This window comes from Lichtheimia ornata (assembly GCF_029851405.1).
Source record: "Lichtheimia ornata isolate CBS 291.66 chromosome Unknown scaffold00001, whole genome shotgun sequence".
NCBI classification, from domain to species: Eukaryota; Fungi; Mucoromycota; class Mucoromycetes; order Mucorales; family Lichtheimiaceae; genus Lichtheimia; species Lichtheimia ornata.
This window is the reverse complement of record NW_026695321.1, coordinates 549,630-573,907: the sequence shown is the minus strand read 5'-3', so window position 1 is coordinate 573,907 and position 24,278 is coordinate 549,630. Positions and strand designations below refer to the sequence as shown.

Here is a 24,278-nt window from a genome sequence, read left to right as displayed (position 1 = left end):
CTTGAACTTTTGCTGCCGTCATCATCACCAAGATGTCGTCCTAGTTGCCGCTGGTTGTTGATAATCATCATCAAGCTCATCCACGGGTCGTTTGATTCTTCTGCTTCAGCCCAACATTTCCATCCTTCAACTTCCTTGATCCGAGGGTATTTGACTGAGCAACGCTCAAACAAAGAATATCATCCAAGCATCAAAAAGACCTATTTAATTTCCAGGTCTTCCACTCCTAGCTTATTTGCCTCTTCCTCCCATTCTCAACTGTTGCCCCATTCAAGTATACAACTACCACCTGCAAACGATTGTCCTGCTTCACCCCATCCATGTCAATCCTACACTTGTCTTGATCCGATTGCTGTTGACTACATGGCAAGTCCATGTCGTGTACGCAGCCTTCTTGTCACTCTGCTGCTACAACACGCGCCTTCCTTGATGCTATACACACTGTCTTGCACATTCCTTTGCCACAACTCATCGTAGCAGCAGCTGCCATTAGCAAGGTCTTTACTGCATTGTGTCAAACAGCGTTCGCAATCTTGCCACTCTACTACAACACACGCTCTTGCACACTGCTCTGCCGCGGCCAATCGTAACAGCGTTCGTTCCAGCAGTGCTATATACTTGCAGCAACTTGTCTTACAGCCTTTTTTACGTGAACAGCTGGTAGCAGCTTTATTTGCGTGCAGCAAATTGGTTCAATACATACTGAATTCTATTCATGGGATGCCATATCAGCTATCAAGTACGCCGCAATACAATTAATCTTGAGCAGCGATGGAAACTGATCAAAAAGGAAATAGGTCAGCAGCCGGATGGAAAAGGAAGCATGCAGCAACCACATGGCTCGTTTTCAACCAACATGTTGCATTTGCGATGGTTATGGGTGGATAGATGTCATCAAGTGCAGTGATGGTAATTCTGGAATGTTGCTTTGGTTACTTGGCACGTCGTCACCAAGAACGATGGATCATATCATGTGGATACGGCTGAGGATGGTGGTGGATTGGATGACATTGATGCGAGGGCTTTTATCTTTGAAAAGGTGATTTGCAGCCATGGATGGTATTTGGAATACTCAAGTCAATGCATGCAGCAGCTACTTTACAGTCATGGATGAAGGATGATTATGGCGGCAACAACCCAAGAATGCAATGACACAATTATCCCTGTGGCCTCTGCGATTCACCCTCGTATCTTCTTCAATTCCTTCATCAGATTACTCATAGACACCCACACTACTATATACTATTCTTCCACTTTTTCATTGAATGAACTTGGATTCAACGTAACATTTTGGGGGTCACGCTATCAGGTCATATGATGTGGGTCACTGGTTGCTTTATGGATTGGAAGGGGGAATAGGTATGGAAGGTCGAAAAGCGTGGTTGGATCATTTACACTACATCATCGTGTCGAGAATCGCGATTCTTTTGTTCTTTTGTCAGTAGTTGCTGCCATCAAGCGACCTTTTTGGGTTGGTGCCATCAGAGAGACACATCATGCACTGCAACAAATAAATCCGGTCTTGATGAAATAGCATACGCGAGAATATTGACTTGCCGAGAGTACGTCCAAGGTATCCATACAAGTAATTGAGGAATGCCATCCGCCATGGCACCGATAAAAAACTTTGCTTTGAAGATCCACCGATGCAGAGACGACTTGCAGGTAGCTGATTTCCAAAACCATGGAAACGGTATCCTTGACAACCACAACTATAAGATAGAGATCGCTTGCTTGCTTCTGAGACACCTACCCAAATTCAAATGTTGACCTTCGCCTTTCAATTCAATAGGATTTGCCACTGACAACTGTAAGGAGAGACTTTGATGGCACCAAAGAGCATGCGAAATTAAAGCTTGATGGAATGATGGGCCTATAGAAATGCATATTACTAATTTATCTTTGAGGTAATGGTAACAATACTTAGCCAGTGTTATATGAGAGTCCACGATGTTTGATGCCACCCAGTAATCAGAACCCATTTCCTTGCTGTAGAGATGCCGACACATTGACCAATCCTGATAGCCGTTTCTCCAAGCGATACTTGATGATGAATGCCATGAGAGATGGATACACCTTGACAGCACAAAAGGACACGTAACATTGTTGTTTGTTGCTGATGTGATACATCCATAAGATACGTGCGGTGAAGAGGGCTCTTGAAATCAATTGGTCAATAACGAGAACACCAGAGGGTCAAATAAATGTTGTTGACACTAAAGATGTGGGCTCTGTTGCTCATTGCTGCTTCTTGCTTGTGGCTGATATGATCCACCGATAACAGGCATGCGTAGCAGGATATCCATTGAAAGGGTTGTCAACAACTAGGACCACAATAAGACGAGATAAAACTTGGCGACACCAAAAGGTATAGAACTTGTTGCCTTGCCGCTGCAGATGCTATAAAAGGAAGTGTCCAATAGGTGGTACAGTAACGACAACCATCGAACGATGTAATAAGGCAAGCTGACACTGAAGGATGCTGTCGACGTTGCTCTTTGACCCTGACATGATTCACCTATAAAAGATGCACGGTAAACAGTTTCCCGAATCCACAGAACGATATTTAGCAATGCCAGCTGCATCCATGAATATTCCAAAGGACCAAAATACAAGTAGTTTGCTGAATAGCACACATACTATAATAAAAGAGTGGGTTGGTTGGGATTCGGGCCAAAAAACGGATCATCCATTACTTACCAATGAAAGCCATATGAATAAAACCCTGTGGACATCCAATGGTAGCTGCATCCATCAAGAATCCAAAGGGAACAAGACAAGTAGCTCGCTGAATAACCCACATGAAAGAGGGTGTTAGTAGGCATTGGGAGAAAGAATGGGTCATTATTTACCAATGACAGCTGCATCCATAGAAATCCCAATGCACCAGAAGACAAGTAGCTTGCTGAATAGCCCACATACTGCAATAAAAGAGGAGGTTAGCAGGCGTTGAAGAAGAAAACGGATCGCTATTTACCAATGATAGCCATACGCACGAAAACATGTTGGCATCCAATGACAGCTGCATCCATAGCAATCCCAATGCACCAGAAGACATGCAGCTTGGTGAATATCGCACATACTATAATAATAGAAGAGGAGGTTGGTTGGGATTGGAGCCAAAACACGGGTCATCCATTATTTACCAATGACAGCCATACGCACGAAAACATGTCGACATTCAATAATAGCCTCATCCATGCAAATCCCAAAGAACCAGAAGACAAGTAGATTGCTAAATAGCCCACATACTACAATAAAAGAGGATGTTGGTTGGGATTGGAGCCAAAAAACGGATCATCCTCTATTTACCAATGATAGCCATATGCACGAAATCCTGCTGATATCCAAATCAAGCCGATTCTTTGCAATCGTCCGCTTGTTGATAAGGCCCGCTACGGTGGCACTCGGCTCGAAAGCGATGGAACGATACTTTATGGGCATATGCAGTGAGAAGATTGAGTAATATTGATACCACCAAAGAGAGCATACTTACGTGATGCCGAAGAGCCTTTACAAAGAGAGACAACGAGACAATCCTTGCTGCCCAAGACCACATGCAAATCGAGAAAGCATTGTGCATCGAAAAGCCCAAACCAGATCCTAGCTGCGGAGTGACGTACATATGGCTAAAGAGCGATGTGAATGGCAATCGTTTTTCATTGGAAATCGAATGCAGCTTGACGATGAATGCCTTGAGGAGATGCATAAATGACGTTGGTAACACCAAAGATGTCAACGCGGACTCTCATTGCTTGTTGATGACATTATCCATCCATAAGACGCGTATAGTTGTAGAGATCCATCAAAGGAATTGCCGATAATCAGAACCACGAGATGATCGAAAGCTTGCTGACGCCAAAGGTATAAACCTGCTCCTTGTTGCTGACATGATCGATCGATAAGGGACCTTTGTTTCAGGAGGTTCACCAAATTGCAGGTAATGGGAAGCACCAGATGATGGGATGAGGGTTGATATGGCACCAAAGATATGCATGCTGTTGTTTGTTGCTGGTACAATCCACTCATAAAAGACGTTCATTGGCTGACATTCTCCAGAGAAATCGCCCGTTGCTTGGTAACCAACCACCCGAGGCGCAATAAAGGTTGACACCACCAAAGACATAAACATTTTCCCATGGCTGGCATGATTCACCTATAAAAGATGCACCATAAACAATTGTCCAAACTCATCCAACAATACTTAGCAATGATAGCTGTGATCTTGTAAACTCCAAAGCACCAAAAGACAAGTAGCTCTCTGCAATGGTCCCTCTAAATAATAATGGTAGGCGTTTCAGCAAAGGTCCCCAAAAAGCATGAGAGTCATACATACCTGAGCCATGGTGATCACAAGGAATTGCAACCAAATACACCATCCGAAGGCAATACAATAACCAACCTGCAGCGCCAAGGTATGTCACCATATGTACTATACTCTCATTGGATCCTGAAATTGGCATCATAAGAGATATCCACCTTCTCTCTGTAGGCAAGGAAATCAATAGCCGTACTTGGATGGAGGCCGTGTGCACAGCGGATGCCTTTTCAAATTGGCCTTGCCATCGCATCTTGAGTCACACTGTTTCCGGGCCAAAATTCCCCAGGAGAGCATAGTACTATACAATGACATCCTCGACGTGCAGCCTTGATAATAATAGTATCGCCGAAAGAGGATCTGCCACTGTATGGTGTTTGATAAGTCCACTTGAATCCAATCAATCCCACAATGAACACTCTTACCTTGTGGTATTTCTCAATAGCACCAATGCCTCAAATAAAACCGTATTTCCATGTCATCCATATTGTCTTGCTGCTGTTTCACTGTAAGTCTCGTTAATTAACAGGTTTCGCTTTGTAGATCCAATACCACGCATACCATTGAGCCAACCATACAGCATTCTTGCTTTGAGATCCGAATCCTGTTGCTGCCAGAGGTACCATCATCCAACATGTTCAACCTACCATAAACGCAATGTGAGATAAGAAGCAAACCCAATCCACACGCTTTTGTTGTCACCATACGCAAAAGAAGCAATGTAAAGACGTCTTGAGAACTCTCATTGTGGACAACTCGGTAAGGAAGACACACGACGCCCTGAACCATGGTGATCACAAGGAATTGCAACCAAATACACCATCCGAAGGCAATACAATAATCAACCTGCGGCGCCAAGGTATGCCACCATATGTACTCTACTCTCATTGGATCCTGAAATTGGCATCATAAGAGATATCCACCTTCTCTCTGTAGGCAAGGAAATCAATAGCCGTACTTGGATGGAGGCCGTGTGCACAGCGGATGCCTTTTCAAATTGGCCTTGCCATCGCATCTTGAGTCACACTGTTTCCGGGCCAAAATTCCCCAGGAGAGCACAGTACTATACAATGACATCCTTGACGTGCAGCCGTGATAATAATAGTATCGCCGAAAGAGGCTCTGCCACTGTATGGTGTTTGGTAAGTCCACTTGAATCCAACCAATCCCACAATGAACACTCTTACCTTGTGGTATTTCTCGATAGCATCATTGTCTCAAATAAAACCGTATTTCCATGTCATCCATATTGTCTTGCTGCTGTTTCACTGTAAGTCTCGTTAATTAACAGGTTTCGCTTTGTAGATCCAATACCACGCATACCATTGAGCCAACCATACAGCATTCTTGTTTTGATATCCGTATCCTGTTGCTGCCACAGGTAACATAAACCAACGTGTCCAAGCTACAGTAAATGCAATGTAAGGTAACAAGGATAGCATTCGCTTTTCATGTGGACATACCCATAGTAACAATAGGTTGCGACCCTCCTTGATGACAACCATGGAAAGCATACACACGACACACGATGCCCCCTTTGGGTCTTGTATAAACGAGAGAACAGCAAACTACACGTGAACTTTAGTACCTCAATGTCCCACTTGAGTGATAAAGGAATGCAGCGATTGAACGTACATGTTGTATTGCAATGGAAGCTTGAGTCATGGGCAGATCGCGCGCGTACTTGTTGTTGAATGTCTGCAACTGGAAAGTGTCGCCATTGACCACATGTTCACCCCAATGGACGCTGTACATTGTAAGGAATGCCAGCAATTAACGCGCTGTAGTTTGTAAATGGAGACAAGCTTACCTTTTTTTGTGAAGTGGAAGTGAAGAAGAGTGGCCTCTTTGTTCCTCCTGTTCTCTCCAATTCGTGCACCCCATGCCACCCCGCTTGCTACAGCTATTACTGTTTATACATACCTCAACAATATCCTATACTCATAGCTCATTGATAATGATTACTTGCTCAAGACTTCAATTGAGAAAAGCCCTCGTAATTAAGCTATTAGGTCTGTGCGCAATACACGAATCAATGAGTTATGCATCTCCACTCCTGAACCAACTTGTGCAACCTATTGTGTAACATCTTACCAAATATAGAACAAGTGATACGGCGTTTTGTCATTGTCATAATAATGGGCAACTTCTTTATCATTGAAATGATATACAAAATGAGCCAACGTTGCCCAAATATTAACATCATTCAATTGTAATTGTCATCTACTATAATGTTGTTGTAAAGTGACCTTGACTCGTTGCTGCTCGTTGCCCGGCAACGTTGTAGCTTTGGGGGACAATATCCATGCTGGGATGCGTGTGTATGTTGGGTTGCAAGAAAAATCGACATAAGAAACGAGTATAGTAAGAAAGCGGCCCATGCAATTCTACTTCCCAAAGGCGTAATGAACAATTCCACCTGCTGGACTTTTTGCCATCGACACAATAGGAGGTCAAAGAAAGAGAAAGAGGAGTGTCCGTTATGGTGAGTACTGAGAGGTCATGTTGTCACCATTCTACCTACTAGAGTAGCTCAAATATACAAACACAACACCTATCAGGGCAAGTCATGATAAACGATATCTTTATTTGATTAGCTGCAGTCGAGGGTAGGCAAAACGAAACGAGGAGATACAACAGCAACTTGCAAATACAACATGTGGACACAAGGGAATGTCAAACACAGGATGTTATCCCGTATCCCTTTACATCAGGTGTGTGATAACCGAAATCGATCACCGAAAAAACCATGTGTAGCATATTCCGGCAAATGCATAAAGGAGCGACATTGCATACACAAAGCGCTCAAGAAGATCCACGTAGTGACTACTGACACGATCATGTTCTTTTTCCTTGCATTAACAATGCTCCTTCTTTTATCCGCTTGGGGTAAATAAAGGGAGCAAATGTGTCATCGCTCACAAATCAGTAGGACTCAATCGATGCGATAGCGGTTTTGCCATGTGTCTTGATGTGTATCGCTCTCTCTCCCTTTATTGATTGTACAATTGATAAGAAGGTCCCTGCATAATGACCGGCTCATCAATCCAGCAGCAGCACGATCATAAATAGATACGCTTACAACACTTTAATGACGTTGCTTGGTATAGTTTCGGCTGATTAGTACAGATGCCTCATAGCAAAGCGGGGCCCCACATAACCATTCAATGCATGTAGCAATGTCAAAAATCAGCATTCATAAAAGGGCATAGGGTATACTTTCTCCCATTCAGTAAAAAGGAGACAATGACCTTGTTAAGGTACACTTGAAAGGATAAGAAAGGATGAATGGAGGCAAGGTACAGAATATCTTCATCAGTTTCGCCCACGTGTATTTTTCAAGGGAACTTTTTTTTCGCATCGGTTGAATCTTATCAAAGAGGTAGTCTTGCCGCGGCACATGTCGCACACGCGTTGATATGCATGCTGCTCTTCTCCTCTTGTGCGTTCACCCTATGAGTGAGCACATACAGAATGCCACGGAGAAAAGCAGGAGAACTTTGAGGGAATACTATGCACGGGCGTCAAATCGAACATAACCATCACGGTAGAATATCGCACGATGACCTTTATTACGCCACAAGGTGCGTTGGAAAGATGATGAAGGTGATGCCACAGCTTGTCAGATCCTGCGTCAAATCAACCCCCGACAAAAGATTGGGGATCTGCTGGTCAACAATAGCCCGTATGGAGATGCTATATCATATGCTCGCATTATGGGAGATAGGCGAGGAGAAGAAGAAGAAGCCTACAATGCATGATGTTGTATAGCTAAGGATGACTTTGCAGTACTGTTTTCCCTTTTGTGACCTTAAAACGATGGAACTTTATTGGACTTGATAATGAACCTTGGGCTTCACCTGTTTTCAAAAACGCAATAACGCATATATGCAAGCTTATCACAATACCTTACATTGGCAACATCATGCAGCAATATAATACCGGCAACGTCAAAAATTGTTTCATTATTGAAGAGCGAACCAAAATGGGCAAGGGTACTAACAATGACCTGGTGCGTACAGCCTGTTGTTCTCCTATCTACTCCCAGATGAGTCGATACGATTCTGGAACCCCAATAGTAAAATGGCAAGGATTGTATGAAATAGGGTAGCTGGTCATTATGGAAGGTGGTAATTTTCTCCTTGGCGTGTGGTTTCCCGATATAGTCATGATCACGCTTTCAACGAGACGGCTCAACACTTGAGTTTCCCAAAACAACGTGAAGCACACCACACATAACTGGCAAACCTTCTTTTCAACAAGATCACACCTTGGCTGAATCCTGTTTAAGGAATTCAAAGGACACAAAACGGGATGCACTGTAGGCTATGTCATTTGAGTGATAAGATGATTCCTCACTCGCAAGATGGTGTAGCTGCATCGATCCATAGCTATACATTATTGCTGGTGTCTTACAAGTGATAGGAGCAAGGAGGCGTAAAAGAGGAGTCATCATGCAAGCAAGAAGCAAGGGGTGAGCAAAGATGATGGCCGGCGTCAACCGATCGACACAAATAGCAATCACGCTGTATCACACAGACAATTGAAACCAACATACAACTAATCCCTTTATGCAAGAGAAATGACAGCATGCGTATAACTTCGTCTAAATCCGATATTAACCTGTTGTATGAAGATCAACATGATGATGGGCTTCTATAAGCTTTTATCAGCGATCTTTATTGTTTGCGAGATAGCTGTCAATTGTATTATGTATGTTGCGATCATAACATTACTATTGAGGAGATGATCAAGGGTGCTTATGGCGTCGTCTGATCCCATTGCATTGAGCTTGCAAACCATCATTTAGATTCACGTTTAGCATTAGGATTCTGAGAAGTACGCAAACCGCTTTTAAAATTGAGGAGGATAATTTGCTTTAAGGCGGTTCATGACGTTTAACGGGTTATCGCATCATCGGCAACTTCTCATTGCTATTGAATCGCTTCTTGTCAGCCTCCATTATGCAAATAAGGCTATCGGTAAAAGGAGTGCATTCATACAAGGGGCACATGATAATGTAGCGGGCTACACGTAGTCATGATGATTACGCGCGATGTATCATCAATACGCTCTACGAGAGGAACATCCTTTCATCATACATCATCCAATACTTGTTTCTAATCATGTGAACACGGTAAAGTTCGCTATCCATCAATCTTACATCCAACCTTGCAAATATCAATTTGCATTGTTTAACAAGACGACATCCATAGCTTTAAACAACACTATCCTCAGGATCGCCTGCAGCAGCATAAACAAGCATGCATGGCATGCATTGACGAGTCTTGCTTGTATCATCCTAATACGGCATCATCGCATACGTACAAGAACAAGTGAGCTATTATGAAGCTATTACAAAGACTAAGGACAGGGGTATGTTTAGTGAATTACGAAATGGCAGGAGGCTGATCAAAATGGAAAAGAAGAGGAGGAGTGGCATCTAATAAATCGCCTTTCCAGTGATTTGGTATCATAGGATGGATGTATGTTTGGACACCTTATCCCCTTCAGATACAACTGCAATTGCAGCAAAAAGAGAACGAGCTCGTTCTACTTACATGAGCCGGGAATCAGGGGTGGCATGCTTGCGTGTCAGTAGAGAGGAGATGCAGAATGAGCGAACGATAGAGGAGACTAAGATTGGAGGAAGGATGGATACTCTTTAGAGATACATCCTGGCTGATGGAGCTAGTAGGCGTGTTAGGAGATCAGCAAGTGCATTCATGGACGCATTGTTGTAGGCAAGGAGAATTAAGAAAACTTTATAGATATAGGGGACACAAGGAAAAAGGGGGTTGTGTGTGTGCGTGTGGAGCAAACCTGATAAATTGTGCTGCAAAACACATCCGGTTGACGGATCCCTTCTCTTTAATTTTTCATCACTCGCTCATTCTTTTCTTCCCTGTCCAATCCTTTTATCACTTTTACTGTTCTTTCATTATTCTATATGGCACACAAGCTTGATCAACAACGGGCTATTTTCCGCCCAACCAAGAGCACCGCTTTCTTTGATGATGACGATGATGATTTTAGCGATTATTTGACAACAGACGATACCAGCAGTATGGCTCGATCCTTGGCTAGCTCTATTGAAGCCAATAGCATGCGATCAGATACGCTAGCTTTGGCTGAATTCCTTACATCTACAAGCCCTGAAGAGTTTGCCAAACCTTCGTTGCGTAAACAACATCAACGTCGAGCATCTCGTATCCTCACACGTTTGCGCAAGAGACCTACACGAGGAAGCCTTCAAACGGATAACTCATCGGTGATAAGCAAAGGCAGCAATAGCAATCAACATCAAGCTAAACACATCCCACTTCCTTCCTATCAACCACCATCATTGCGTGATTCTGGTGTTTACAGCGAAATTTCTGATAAGGATGTGCAACATTATCTTCCTCCTCCTCCTGTGCCACCAGTGCCACAAACACAGCAGCAACCAATGCACAATGATCTACAAATGTTCCCAATGCCCCCACCTACAGTGCCTGCCAAATCGAGTGCACGCCCACAACGACCTGCACCTCTTCCAGAAGATGTGGCATCTGCTGCTATTGCAGCTGCATCACAGCAATATCAACACCATGACTTGCGTTCGGTGCCACCAGCTGCTCTTAAACGTCGTTCCATTGTGCGTAATCGCCATCATGTACAAGTACAATCCTCAAAGGAAGCAACTGATGAGGCTGCAACATCATCATCATCCACACATAACGCACCAAGTGCATGCCCACATTGCCGTCAACATATTGGAGCTGCCGACAAGAAACAAGATGATGGTACTAATGCACGACGTCCTCGCCGTTTATCATCTCCACCAGCCATGGCTTCTGGTGTCTTGCAACAAAAGCATTCAACAGCCACACCTGATCACAACACTTTGCGACAAATGATTGAGCGCTTGGAAGCACAGCTTGCTGAAGAACGCCAATCTCGTCAAAAGCTTGAGCAGGTGATGCTACGCAACAACCACCAAGCGACTCGAAAAATGGAGCAAGTTGCAGAAGAAAGGAGCCGTTGGAAAGATGATTGCCAATGGATGCAAAATCGAATTGCTTCAATGAGCCAGTAAGAATGGCGACAAGCTGTCAGCGAACCCCATTTAAAAAATCATATCGTTTGTAACTTTAACTTTTATCCCCTTCCTCTCCTTCTTGGCTTTTACTATTACCTATACACTTTTATATATATATATCTTTGTTTGTCTCTCTTTTGAACAAGTAATCACGTCATGGATGATTTACGTCTGAAATATAGTACAATGATTCCATCAATGAAGAAGCATAATAATGTGTGAGCAAATTTATCATGTGACCCATGCAATTAAATATCATCATTGTTATGGTTCCTGATTTGAAATGGTGACAAGGGATAATGAACCAAATTGCATGGATGACAACCGTCACCAGGGTGAAACTGATTTTGCATGATAGAAAACATCCACAGTGCCGGTTGCATCCAATCAGGGTAAAAGCTGGTCTTCAAGCGGAGGAGCTGTGAATGAACCCATGAGAGAAAATTGATTCAGTGAGATGTGGCTAGCAGCAACCTGCCGGCCTGTGTTAGCTCTTCTCGTTTTTCTTTCCAATTTGATGGGCTTGATCCAATTTATTACATCCTTGGGCAAGAAATCTGATCCATCAAACAAAACCCATCCTCATCAAGCTGATGGCTACAAGCCAGTACTCCCCAGCGAACACAGCAGCAATGACAAGTTGACCACCACCTCCACCAGAAGTAGTAGCCGTAGCCAACAGCACGAACACGAAGGCTTTGGTAGCAGCTTTAGTATGCGCTTCAATGAAGAAAATGTACCAGCAGCATCAGCAGCAGCATCATCATCACCACCTCGATTTGGCAATACTCATCATATTCCTCCCCCAACACCAGATGAAGGAGGAGGCAACGTCACACCTCATTGGGAGCCGTATTACTTGTTTGGCAAATCATCCAATCCAGCTAACGAAAAGTATATTAAAATCGATGAATAAAAGAGAGAGAGAAAAAGAGATGGCATGGTCTATGATGGCATGGGTGGACCCACCATAAAAGAACAATGAGCGTGGAATACTAAATGTGCATGTGATTAAAATTGTTCAAGGAGTGGAGTGGAATCGATGGAAAATCGCATCAGGTTTATGGTAATGGTTTGTGTGTGTTTGTGCGTGGGCATAATATGGAGCACACGTACACGCCCCATGCATAATATAAATATCTCAGTGATGATCATGTGGCGTTTAATGATGCGATGCTACAAGGGGTTGGGCTATTGGGATCAGCTTTTTGTGGTGCCTGTTATGTTATGTTTACTTTCATGCATGATCCCACCAAACTTTGTGACATGTCACCATTGATCTTAGTGAGCACCTACTAAGATTGAAACTAAATGATGGACAAGGCCACTAGTTTGCGTACCATTGCTATTTATACGTCTTTCTCCCAGTTTCTTCTTGGCACGGTATGAGCAAAAAATGTAAAAACGGGGCAATTGTGTAAGGTAGCATTCGGACCATGAGCTCGGAAGCGGGGTGTTTAAAGTATTACTCAATGTGTAACCAAGTGATGAATGCTATCGCTTCTCTCGGGATAAAATTAGAGGTCTTTGTGATTGGTAGATCATGGTCTGAGTTTGCTTGTTTTTAGCGACGGGGTCAAGAGAGGGAAGTTTACCGCATAAGGTACAAGGAAGGAGTCCCATGGACAAGGGCGAGACCATTGGTGTAATAGCAGGGGCTATTGGAAAGGAAGGCTATAAAGACAAAGATGAGAAGGAGAAGGATAAGGAAGAAAGATATGCATGGTATTAGTAAATGTGTGTGTGTGCATGTGTGACATACAAATTGAAAAGCTACTTTGTTAACGAGTTTGCCAAGCAAGCTGCTAATCATGCCGGATATGACGGGTAGAAAGTGGTTTGATAGGTGGTGCCTGGGTTGCTTTGTTCCCTTTTCGATCTCCACTATGGCCTTGCTTCCCATGTCTCGACTCCCTAAAATTCATTCTTGTTTCCTTTTCCTCTTGCTTCTTTCTTTTTCTCTCTTCTTTTCAAATAATCCCATTCAATAGAACACGCAGCACACATCCATTCGACCACTCCTCTCTATAGCCTTTGTGTGAGCAACATCCATGAAACCACTGGCTCATCTATTACTTTTGCTCGCCCTTTGTTGGTCGAGCACCTTAACGGATGCCTATTTTTACGTTCCCAACTTTATGAACTCGCTTCCCTTCCAAGCTGGCAGTGCTTTTGCTACGCGTAACAATTCGCTTATCGTCTTTGGTGGCCAAAATGCAACAACCGTGTATACCAACAACCTATATCAGTTGACCCAAACAGCCGATAGTTTCACTTGGGAGGAGCTTCCACAAAACAATCGACCACCTGGTAACCTATATGGACAAGCCGTTGTGTCCAGCACAGGGCAAACGATGTTGCTTTTGGGTGGTCTTGCGGAGGCAACCGTTAACCAAATGGTACCGATTCAGATGTACTCGTACAACTTTAGCACGCAAACTTGGGCTGCATGGGCGAATAACAACAATGCAAATGTTACGGGTGTTCCTTTGAACCGACAAATGTTTAGCGCCTCGTACGACAACAGCAACACCATATACATTTTTGGCGGATCGTTGAACATGTCAGCCATTTATCAAGATTTCTACGCGCTTGATACAAGAAGCATGTCCTTTACAGAACTCCCCAATCCTGGTCAAGGACGTTATGGCCATACATCATCATTTTTGAGGTATGTACATCTATGCAGTCACCCCTAATAGGGATAGTTTAGTCGCGTGTACATGTAATACTGATCCCGACACCATACGTACATATTTATATCCATGGCCCTGCACTTTTTTTCTTTCGGCCTAATGCAGTAATGGTAAGCTCGTGATCATCGGTGGTGTCGCAGCAACCGCTGAATCCACAGGATTGGCGACTATGGAACAACTACTTGTTTTCGACACCCAAACACGCACATGGTCAACACAACAAACGCAACCTGATAGCACAACCAACAAGTTCCCATCTACGCGATCCGATCATAATGCTGTTGTCAGTAAGTACATTATCACGATCATGCACAATGAAATGCAATGCACGTTAAACTCACGCTCATTCTCCTTTTCAATCAGCCAAGGACAACAAAATTATCGTTTTCGGAGGTGCGTATACACAAAGAATGTTGATAGCTCTCGTAACACAAAGACTAACCTACCACTCGATTACAGGTGATAGTGGTGGAGATATGCGTACACGCATGTACATCAATTCGGTGGCCATTCTTGACACCAACACGTGGACTTGGACGGTTCCATCAACTGATGGTATTCCTCCCTCACGCCGATCGTTTGCTGCAGCTGGTATCCTTGATGGCGAGCATCTCACTGTCGCATTTGGTATGTCAACAACATTCTACAATAGCCGTATCCCCCACTAATCCTTGCATAGGTACATCGCTTAACACCTATTACAATGACATTAATGTGTTCACTCCTACCGACAACAAGTGGCTACAGACGTTCAATGACAACACCAAAGATAGCAGCAGCGGTGTCTCAGCTGGTCTTATTGCAGGTGTTACCATTGCAGGCGTGGTGTTGCTATGCATCATCCTATTCTTGTTATGGCGATTCCAATCTTACTTCCGCTGGTTGGTGGTGCGCATTCACAACGATATTTGGAAGCCACGGTAAGGTTTTGCAGCTGCAAAGGTCATTGTTGTCAATGATGGCATCGGCTAATGGAGTTGTCTCATATAGCACGGGTGAGCCTGTATGGGCAGAGACGAGTCGTATTGTATCCCAAATCTTTTTGCTTCTCATCTTCGTTGCGTTTTTGGTCTTTGTCATTCGTCAAGCTATCACAAGCCCTAATGTAACGCAACGTATTGAGGAACCAGCTGCCCAAGTGGATGTACCAGGTAAAGAGTCCAGCTTGTAAATACTATTACAAATCAGCTGATAGGGATCTCTTTATTTAGATGTGCGATTTTGCTTTGATGGATTCCCTAACTATGGCGAGATGGATAGCCGCAGCCCTGGTGTAGTGTGCCAAACCGACACTGGTTATTCATGTAATAGATTCGTGCAGCCACTCAACATGAGCATATTCCAACCCACGTTTGCCTCCCAATTGGGAGCTGTCAACTGCTTCCTCTTCCGCAGCGATGAAAGCTTCAAGATGACTTCAACATCCGGTGCCAACAATGGATCACGTTTATTATTCACATTCTTTGGTGACCAAAGCATCTCGTATGGCCGTGTACATGTATCACTTTATCCAAAGGCAATGGATCCCAATGTCAAGGTTTACAATGTCAACGACGATATCCCCGTAGTCATGTCGGACTTTGACGTTTTAACATGGCAGAACAATGAGCGCAATGATATCCAGACTACCAACATCTTTGAAGTTGAACCCTATAGCTACAATGCCCTCAGCTACAATCTCATCGATCACCGATACTTGCAAGATGTTGGATGGAATTACGTTGGCTTTTCACCTATCACCAACTCGACACCCGAAGTTGAAAGCAATTTCCGTGCTGAAGCACCCAATCCTAACTACACCCAAACGCATGCCGATCTTGCTTTTATGGCTGTGTATCCCGAAGCCTACGCCAACTTTACCGATCGCGAGGTCAAAATGTATACCTTACTCAATGCTCTCGGCTTTGTGGGTGGTGTGTTTGGCTTACTTGTAGCTGTGCAAACATGGCTCTTTGGTTTCAGACCTTCCAGCCCATGGGGAACAGGTATGTCATACAAGTGATGTATGTGGACTCATTTTTTATATACTTACATGCCACTTTTTTAGTACATCGATGGGCTGTGGGTGATTTGAAACGATCTCTGCTACGTGGTTTGCAAACAAACTTCAAGACAAATGAGTCATCAATTCCTTTGGTGCATCCATTGCATCCTCGTTTCAGCATGAACAATGTAAGCAACCTGGAATACGAACCAGATGGCCAACGTATTTCACGCGTTGAGGAACGTATGCAAGTCCTTGAAATGCTCTTCAAATCATATTACGTGAACGATGAGATCTTCCGATCATTGGATAATGCCACCAGGTCATCACCAAGATCACCTACAGCAGCTGCCGAAGCTGGTACCATGTTCCCTGCTGCTGCTACCGAAAAGGATTCAGCGATTGCTCGAAGTAATACCGGCGGGTTCTCGCACATGTTCAACAATCGTAATTCCACCGATAGCAGCGATGACGATGATGAATCAAGACAACGATTGAAGGACCATCAACACCTGTAAAAAAAAGCATAGCACTATCACCACCATGATTCCCCACATCTTTATAATTTGTGATTATCCCCCATCCAATCATTTTTTCATTCACACCTAGAGATTTTCATTCTCTCTCTCTTTTGAATATTATCTTTGTAACCATTGTTAACACAAGAACCATCCTCTCTTATTTACAACCCAATCGATGTATAATCTCCATGACATCAAAAAATAGCCGAGGACGTTGATAGAGCTGCTTGCTACATCCATGTCTCGTTGCTTTAGACCTCCTTATTGTTGTCACCCACGCAACACAACATCAGGGCTTTAGTGTATGTATAATCGTGAAGCGTCCACAAGTGATATGCCTTTATAGTATATATGCATTAACAAATCTACGCTCATAAGTTACGCCTTATCGCAGCATCGTTCTGGATTCAAAAAGGGTGTTCAGTTAGCTGCATACTATCATGCATTGCCTTGTTACCACTTACCAACGGCACTACCAGTGCGCCAAAAAGTGAAGGATGCCTTGTTACCAGGACAACTTGATCCAGATTTTTCGACGCAAGAGTTGGGTACATATCCAGCACTACCAGCAACCAGAGATCCAAGAAGACAAGCTCCAGAAAGAGCGATGAAAAACAACGACTTGACCATATTTGACTTGTTGACAACAACAACCACAAAGATGTAAAAGACGTTCAGGTGCTATTTATGTCTTGAGAGCAATCCGATGATTGCCATAACAATGACCATGAACCTTGGTAGTTGTTCAAAATATGATATCATGCCAAAGAATCCCGAGAAGAATGCCCAACATATTCCAGCCCGTTCTTTTCTCGATTATGTCACAATGGTGGATACTTTGGCCATGCAAGGGGTGAAAAGTATTAAAAGAGCACATATACATGCATGACACATCTCTGCCAATTTTGGTGTTGCAGGCATGCTCTGATGGTGATAGTAGAGGAAGAAAAAGCGAGACATTTTTATATATCTTTTGAGCGTGATGGTGATGATGGCGGCATATAACAGTATGAGGTGATGGTGGGGGGGGCGTTGTTATGGTACAATGAATATAGGATCGACTTTTTTTGGGAGGTGGATATGAATGAGTAATAAATGGGAAGGAAAAGGAGAGGAATCGGGGAATCATCAGAATTGAATAGCTTCAGGGTCATTTAACATCTTGAGATGGACAACCATTTCTCCAACAGGTTCGATACGGATATCCTGCAAAGCATCGTTGATCTTGTTCATCATGTCATAAAGCTCCTCTTGTGGTATGGGTGCTGATGAAGGATGGATGTGGTCGAAGATAGCCAGTGGATCGTCACCGGATGCTGACAAGGGTTTTGCATCATGGGTCATGGCACCACCACCACCACCACCATTTTCATTGTGGATACTCGTCGTGTCGGAAGTCTTGTTTGGCAACTGAGCAAGGATATCCTGATACTTGTCTTGTCGTTCTTGTACATCTTGACTTTGTAACGGATCAGCATTCGTGCTCGATATATCTATCAGATTCCTATTCCCATCATCCAATGTATAAAGTATCAATAAACAGTTGTCATGTGCTCTCCTTGTATCCACCCTATCGTTACCGTGTCGTGCGTTCCAATACTGCGTTCCAAAACTCCTGCTCCTTCTTTACATCAATGGTCTCAATGGCTTGATAGCTTGTGTGTCTGTTGTAGTCAATGTTAGTCGTAAACTGCCCGAAGGAAACGCTTAGCAACACGACCCACCTTTCAATGGGCAAATCGTCGTCATTGAGTAGAGGTGCGTGGACATCCTGCAAGTCAAATGCCCAATCGTTAGTTTTTATTTCCCGGGTGGTATTGTTCTCGTAAGTCGATTGGAGTAGATACTAACGTCGTCTCGCTCTTCTTTACTTCCACAACAGCCCATGGGAGATTTCCAGTATACTTGAAAAGGAGAGGAGATATAGAAGAAAATGCACCACACCACACACTTGGGTCGGGAACAGAAACACATCACACACACACACACACACACACGCCCATGGATGTTGGTGAAACATACGCGATGTCCGTGATCCAAGACGTATCGATCATTAACAAGGGTTAGGTATACCTCATGTTCAAATTATGGATAGGGACTTACTTACACACCTCTCCTAATCATATGCTGTTCATGCGTCAAAGAGCATCGTGTATTGTAGCTTCTTTATTATAGTAGTAGTCATCCTAGTATGTCGATAGAAGCCTTGATCCCTTTATCAGATAAACGTTTGATATGGATAACCAGATGCGATAGATAGCAGTGTGAAATGATGAGTGGATCCTTGATCATGGGCACTTTTGTTGTGACAAGTCGTCCCCAACTTGGCTGCAGGAACGTACTATTAGGTGCAGTGGCCATCATCCTTTCATTAGCATGGCCATTTTTTAAGGTCAAAAGGTTTAGACATCAACCCTGTCAATGGATTCTAGCGAGTGAAGAGAAAATTGTCACTTGCGACCGGTGGCATCAAGTATTACAAGCGATGATATCGTCAAAGTGGGTGCTCACCAGCAGCAGCATCCGTTTGGGAGTTCCCTTTGTCATGACTTAAGAGGCTAAAATGAGACATTGTTTCCAACGAACACGAGAATAACGTTGCATGGTTACGTGCCTATGGCCATAAAAGTTGAAGACATGATGTAGTAGAATGGTAGCTTGTGCATGTTACAGGTGCGTTATGATCACACATTGTTTATTGAAATAGCAATCTACCCATGGTATCATAGCATTCGATTACAAGTGAACTATAATAAAGAGGCACTTTCAGCCTGAGAAGGGTGGCACAGTAGATTAGCTACATGTGCGCCGCAGCATAGAGGCGCAGCAATGGCCCGCTGTCATTATAAAATCAGCTGCTTGTCGCATTTGACTGGAGGTTTAATTAACACTTCACAACCATGGTCAACATACGAAAGCCGGTAGCAAAGGTAAATGAGACGTCCTCGACTTCCAAGTCAACGTTTATTAAATACACAATGTCATTCAGCCAACGAGCAGCATTGACCCTGCCACCGTGAGAGAAACAGAGCTTAAACAACTGGAGCGACGTTATCGATCTTCATTTCGCATTGTGAGGTGCGTCTACATGTGGTCTTCTTCTTGAACTACTTGCAGCTAATACTGTATCCGATTCCTTTAGCAATACCGAAGGGTGCACCATTGTGCGATTGGCCATTCAACCGAGCGATCCAGACTTTCCTTATGAGCTCGAGTCGCTATTGCTTCAGCTTAAGGTGCCTGATGATTATCCCACAAAGCATTGTACCTTGACAGTATTGAGCAGTATCCCCAAAGGATTTGCATTGTAAGCTGGTGTATTGGGATGTGGTGTATGTAATGCAAGACGACTCATATCATGAATAGCAACATTGAACGAGGATACGAGAACTATGTACGTCAATTGAAAACGACGCTCGTGCGACAGATGAACTGGTTGGATCGCAACCTCGAATCGTTACTTCAACAAGAAGCAGCTGCCACCGTACGTTTTGTATCTTCAAAGCCATCATCATCATCAGCATCAGCATCCGAACCATTGGCAGCACCAGCATTGCCTGATGACTTTATTGCATCCGTTTCTTCACCAAAACCATCTTCATCCAAACCACCACAAGATGCAAAACCATCATCGTCATCATCGTCATCATCATCATCCAATGCTATCACTCCTCCTCCTACTACTACTACTACGACCACTTCAATCAAAGATACCCCTTCAGCATCATCAGCAAATAAGCTTGACGCACGAGCCACTCCATTCTTTACATCAACCCAGCTAAAGACGGCAGCAGCTAAAAAGGATCAAGAATTACGACAATTGGAGACAAGATTTGGCACCACTTACAGGGTTATCAGGTATGTTGTTTCTTCATCCACCTGTATCATGTGATATCAACCAATGTGATAGATCCGATAATGTGGAAACGGTGATTTCGCTGATGATGAATTTGACGGATCCCACCTTTGCTTTCAAGGACACGCTAGGAAATGAGCTCAAGATCAAGTACCATGTACCAGCACAATACCCATTATTGCCCAGTACAATTGAAGTGGAGAACAAGGCTCTCAGTATGGATGAAGCGAGGTAAATAATACATAAGCGAAGGGTGTTTTTAGACCTTGGGATTAACGATTATTGTGTATAGGGACATCTCGTATGCATTTGCTGAACATGTGGAGGGTGCCAAGCATACGCTTTTCCAGAATCTCAATTGGTTGAACCGACATCTAGAGCGTATTCTCAAGAATCCACGAGAGCGTCCTTGGCAATATGTTGCTGACACCGAAGCCAATAAGCCCACTGAGACTGAAACACATGAAGGAGAGGTTTTTTCCAAGAACAAGGTTGAAAGCAATGTGGTGGTGGTCGATGACCCTGAAGCCTTGTTACCCCCAGGCGTCACGTGGGATGATATTGAAAAGTTTACATCAGCAACAAGTCATAATGGTGATGGCGATGGTGTTACAAAGCCTATGGTGAATGAAGGGACACAGCAACCTGATGGAGAGGCATCATCATCAGCATCAGCAGCAGAAGCACAACCCAACATGGAGCAACAACAACCTGCTGTTCGAAAAGGCATCGAAGTTAGATTATCTGAACCTCGCTTTGAGAATTGCACCTTGATCCGAATCACATCCGTTGATGTCCTAGTTGACTGTATTCGATGCCATCGCTATACAACATTTGCCGACATGACTCTACCGGATATCCTTTCTGCATCAGGGAGCAATGATGAAGCAACAAACAAGAAATACGAACGATGGGTCCAATGTTCTACTTGTTCTTTTCCCTTGGGTGTCCGATTTACTCCAGGTAAAATAAGGGGATGGGTCATGTGAAACAACAAAGGTTATTGACAAGGTGCTCTTTTGTAGAATTGATGCATGAAAATTCCAACGTGGCGGGGTTACTACAATTAGGTGGCTGCAAGGTATATGATGTGGCACCCAAGTTGTATATGGGCAATTGTGCCAAATGCATGCAAGATTTCCCAGGTCCTGTTCGCGCGTTACCCCATCTATTCAATTGTCGAACGTGTCATGCAAGGACATCCATTTTCGCGGGTATTGTCGAGTGGGTCAGTGTCGGGCCTAGAGAAGGTGGAGGGATTCGACCCAGCAATGCTGCCTATCAAACGATGGCGTTGAAAAAGAAGAAAAAGTTGGACAAGGAACGATTGGTTGTTGGAGAACCTTTGCCTGAACGAGGCGCATGTTCGCATTATCGCAAGTCACGACGATGGTTCCGTTTTGGATGTTGCAACAAACTTTATCCATGTGATGTGTGCCACGATCTAAAGGAAGAGCATACGAGTGAATTAGCACAGCGCCACGTGTGTGGCCAATGTTCCAAAGAACAACCCATCAAGCCAACATGTATCAAGTGTGGATATGAATTTGAAAAGAGTCATCAAAAAGGATCGTTCTGGGAAGGTGGAGAAGGTGTTCGCAATCGGACACTGATGAGCCGAAAGGTAAAAATCAGGTGGCGGATGGGATGTGTGTGTGCAACGATATTGAAACCATTTTTGTAATAGGATCCGCACAAACATAAAGGACTTTCCAAGACGATATCCAAAAAGCAAGAAAGAGTGGGTAGTGAAGGCAAGAAGCGACGTCAGCAGGAACCAGAATAAGGCAAGGGAACACGATGTGTCATTTAAGCTTTTATCGATTGTCTCCGAATTACAACGGTTGGCCATTGTTGAATAAAAACGACCTTGTGTGTGTATCAACTTGTTCCATCCTCCTACTCTCCTCTCCCCCCACAAGAATTCCCGCCATATTTTTCGCATATGGTTTAAGACGATAGTTTCTGTCTGCGAAAATTAGTATTACCGCTACTCTACTGCCTTCTTGTTTGAGAAACACACACTCTCTCTCATTCTCTCTCTCTCTTTTTTTCCCTCGAGAATATAACCTTTTTTTTACCCTTTTGAAACCCACCTCTCCTTTTTTATTTGACCATCACATGGCAACTGAATCATCTCTCATTGGCAATTCAGGCTTCTCGGCCTCATCAGCAGACTTTCGCATTGTCCATCCTCTCTCAGCATCCCCTGCAACATCTGCTTTTTTCCCTCCACCTCCACCCAGCAGTTGTTCACCTCCGGCCTCTCAACAAATGACCACCAATACTAGCAGCAATGGTAGTACGAATGCCGAAGATGTCACCACCATCTTTGTTGTTGGTTTCCCGGATGATATGCTTGAGCGAGAGTTTCAAAACATGTTTACCTTTTCACCGGGTTTTGAAGCTGCATCATTAAAATGGCACTGCAAGGATCAAGATGATGATACAACTGGAAGCAATAGCAATGGAGCTAATGGAGCTAAGAAGCAAATGGTAAGTTAGTTTAGGAAATGGGGGAAATAAGATGATATGATGTCTTGTTCCTGATGTGAAATGCTTGTATCAGATTGGATTTGCTAGGTTTCGGACTCGGCTTGAAGCACTTGAGGCTGTGGAGGTACTCAGCGGCAAAAAAATCGACACTGAAAAGGGAGCTGTCCTTAAAGCCGAGATGGCCAAGAAGAATTTACACATCAAACGAGGTTCTATTGTACCTACGAGTGCACCCCATTCAGGTGGATCAGCTACTGCAATGGCAGCAGCAGCAGCAGCAGCGGTAGCAGCAGCAGCGCATCAACAACAACATCACCCGGTATCAGCAGCCGTACCTGCGGAGCCTACAGGACCATCTCCGCTTAGCATGTTGACTCGTAAAATGAGCTTACATCATGGTGGAGCACCTCCAAGCGTATACGATGCATTCTCACCTTTACCAAGCGACTTATTATCACCAGCAGATTACAAAAGCGACCCTTTTAATGATCACCCATTGGTCTCCACGCCAACAACCCCAGCATTCAATGACGCTTATTTGTCACTGCGCTCTCAATCGTTTGATACTCGAAGCACTGAAATTGTTTCTCCTCCACGTGCATTCAGTCTTTATTCTCGTCCACGAGTCGGCAGCATTCATCCATTGATGCAACATCAAATACCACAACAACATCAACAACAGCAACAACAACAACAATCATCACTACAACAACATGATCCTATGATGGATAATGATCCATTCGGCTATTTGAGTAAATCATCACCAGCGGATCGTGCAAATAGCATCAGTACATCTTATTTTGACAGTAATCATGCTGCGGCTGCTGCTGATTCGATTCTTGGTTCACGCATGGGTTCATTGTCTTTGCACAATAGTAACAGCAACGATCTTCGTACTCCCAGCCTGTCATCTCCTAGTTATCGCCCTAATCCTGCTGATCAAAACCCACCATGCAATACGCTTTACGTCGGCAATCTTCCACCTTCCACAAGTGAGGATGAATTACGCCAACTCTTTTCAAAGTGTACAAATTTCAAGCGATTGCTTTTTCGCAACAAGAACCAGCAAGGACCCATGTGCTTTGTTGAATTTGAGGATGTCACTTTTGCTACTCAAGCCATGAACGAATTGCAAGGCTACAATCTCAGCAACTCGGTTAAGGGTGGTATTCGTTTGTCCTTTAGCAAGAATCCTTTATTCACCAAGCCTAATAAGCAATCCAAGCCCAGCGACATCGACTCTCCCATGTGATGTACATATTATATACTCTCTCCACCATTCCCTACATCTCATCCACCCACATTTTGCAACTACCTCTCTCGCCA

General features: G+C 43.8%; 7 protein-coding genes across 7 annotated transcripts; 5 read left to right on the top strand and 2 right to left on the bottom strand.

Annotated features, from left to right (window-relative positions):
• Nucleotides 1-1,481: 1,481 nt before the first annotated feature.
• On the bottom strand, nt 1,482-3,444 carry O0I10_000210 (uncharacterized protein; the record flags this gene model as incomplete). The annotated part of the gene is made up of 7 exons (XM_058480324.1): nt 1,482-1,669; nt 2,519-2,623; nt 2,701-2,788; nt 2,853-2,921; nt 2,978-3,082; nt 3,147-3,251; nt 3,313-3,444. The coding sequence occupies 7 exons, from the start codon at nt 3,442-3,444 to the stop codon at nt 1,482-1,484; spliced, it is 792 nt and encodes a 263-aa protein (XP_058348847.1).
• Nucleotides 3,445-10,268: 6,824 nt separating this feature from the next.
• O0I10_000209 (uncharacterized protein) lies at nt 10,269-11,396 on the top strand (the record flags this gene model as incomplete). Its single annotated transcript, XM_058480323.1, has 1 exon — nt 10,269-11,396. One exon carries the CDS (start codon nt 10,269-10,271, stop codon nt 11,394-11,396), a length of 1,128 nt encoding a protein of 375 aa, XP_058348846.1.
• Nucleotides 11,397-11,916: 520 nt separating this feature from the next.
• On the top strand, nt 11,917-12,315 carry O0I10_000208 (uncharacterized protein; the record flags this gene model as incomplete). The annotated part of the gene is made up of 1 exon (XM_058480322.1): nt 11,917-12,315. One exon carries the CDS (start codon nt 11,917-11,919, stop codon nt 12,313-12,315), a length of 399 nt encoding a protein of 132 aa, XP_058348845.1.
• Nucleotides 12,316-13,450: 1,135 nt separating this feature from the next.
• On the top strand, nt 13,451-16,597 carry O0I10_000207 (uncharacterized protein; the record flags this gene model as incomplete). Its single annotated transcript, XM_058480321.1, has 8 exons — nt 13,451-14,070; nt 14,201-14,382; nt 14,459-14,488; nt 14,555-14,722; nt 14,775-15,015; nt 15,086-15,246; nt 15,307-16,080; nt 16,143-16,597. 8 exons carry the CDS (start codon nt 13,451-13,453, stop codon nt 16,595-16,597), a joined length of 2,631 nt encoding a protein of 876 aa, XP_058348844.1.
• Nucleotides 16,598-17,728: 1,131 nt separating this feature from the next.
• Nucleotides 17,729-18,487, bottom strand: O0I10_000206 (uncharacterized protein; the record flags this gene model as incomplete). Its single annotated transcript, XM_058480320.1, has 4 exons — nt 17,729-18,104; nt 18,181-18,264; nt 18,325-18,371; nt 18,452-18,487. 4 exons carry the CDS (start codon nt 18,485-18,487, stop codon nt 17,729-17,731), a joined length of 543 nt encoding a protein of 180 aa, XP_058348843.1.
• Nucleotides 18,488-19,500: 1,013 nt separating this feature from the next.
• Nucleotides 19,501-22,242, top strand: O0I10_000205 (uncharacterized protein; the record flags this gene model as incomplete). Its single annotated transcript, XM_058480319.1, has 8 exons — nt 19,501-19,530; nt 19,590-19,678; nt 19,743-19,907; nt 19,967-20,458; nt 20,511-20,687; nt 20,749-21,419; nt 21,482-22,080; nt 22,144-22,242. The coding sequence occupies 8 exons, from the start codon at nt 19,501-19,503 to the stop codon at nt 22,240-22,242; spliced, it is 2,322 nt and encodes a 773-aa protein (XP_058348842.1).
• A 335-nt stretch (nt 22,243-22,577) lies between these two features.
• O0I10_000204 (uncharacterized protein) lies at nt 22,578-24,204 on the top strand (the record flags this gene model as incomplete). Its single annotated transcript, XM_058480318.1, has 2 exons — nt 22,578-22,952; nt 23,026-24,204. 2 exons carry the CDS (start codon nt 22,578-22,580, stop codon nt 24,202-24,204), a joined length of 1,554 nt encoding a protein of 517 aa, XP_058348841.1.
• Between the last annotated feature and the right edge of the window lie 74 nt (nt 24,205-24,278).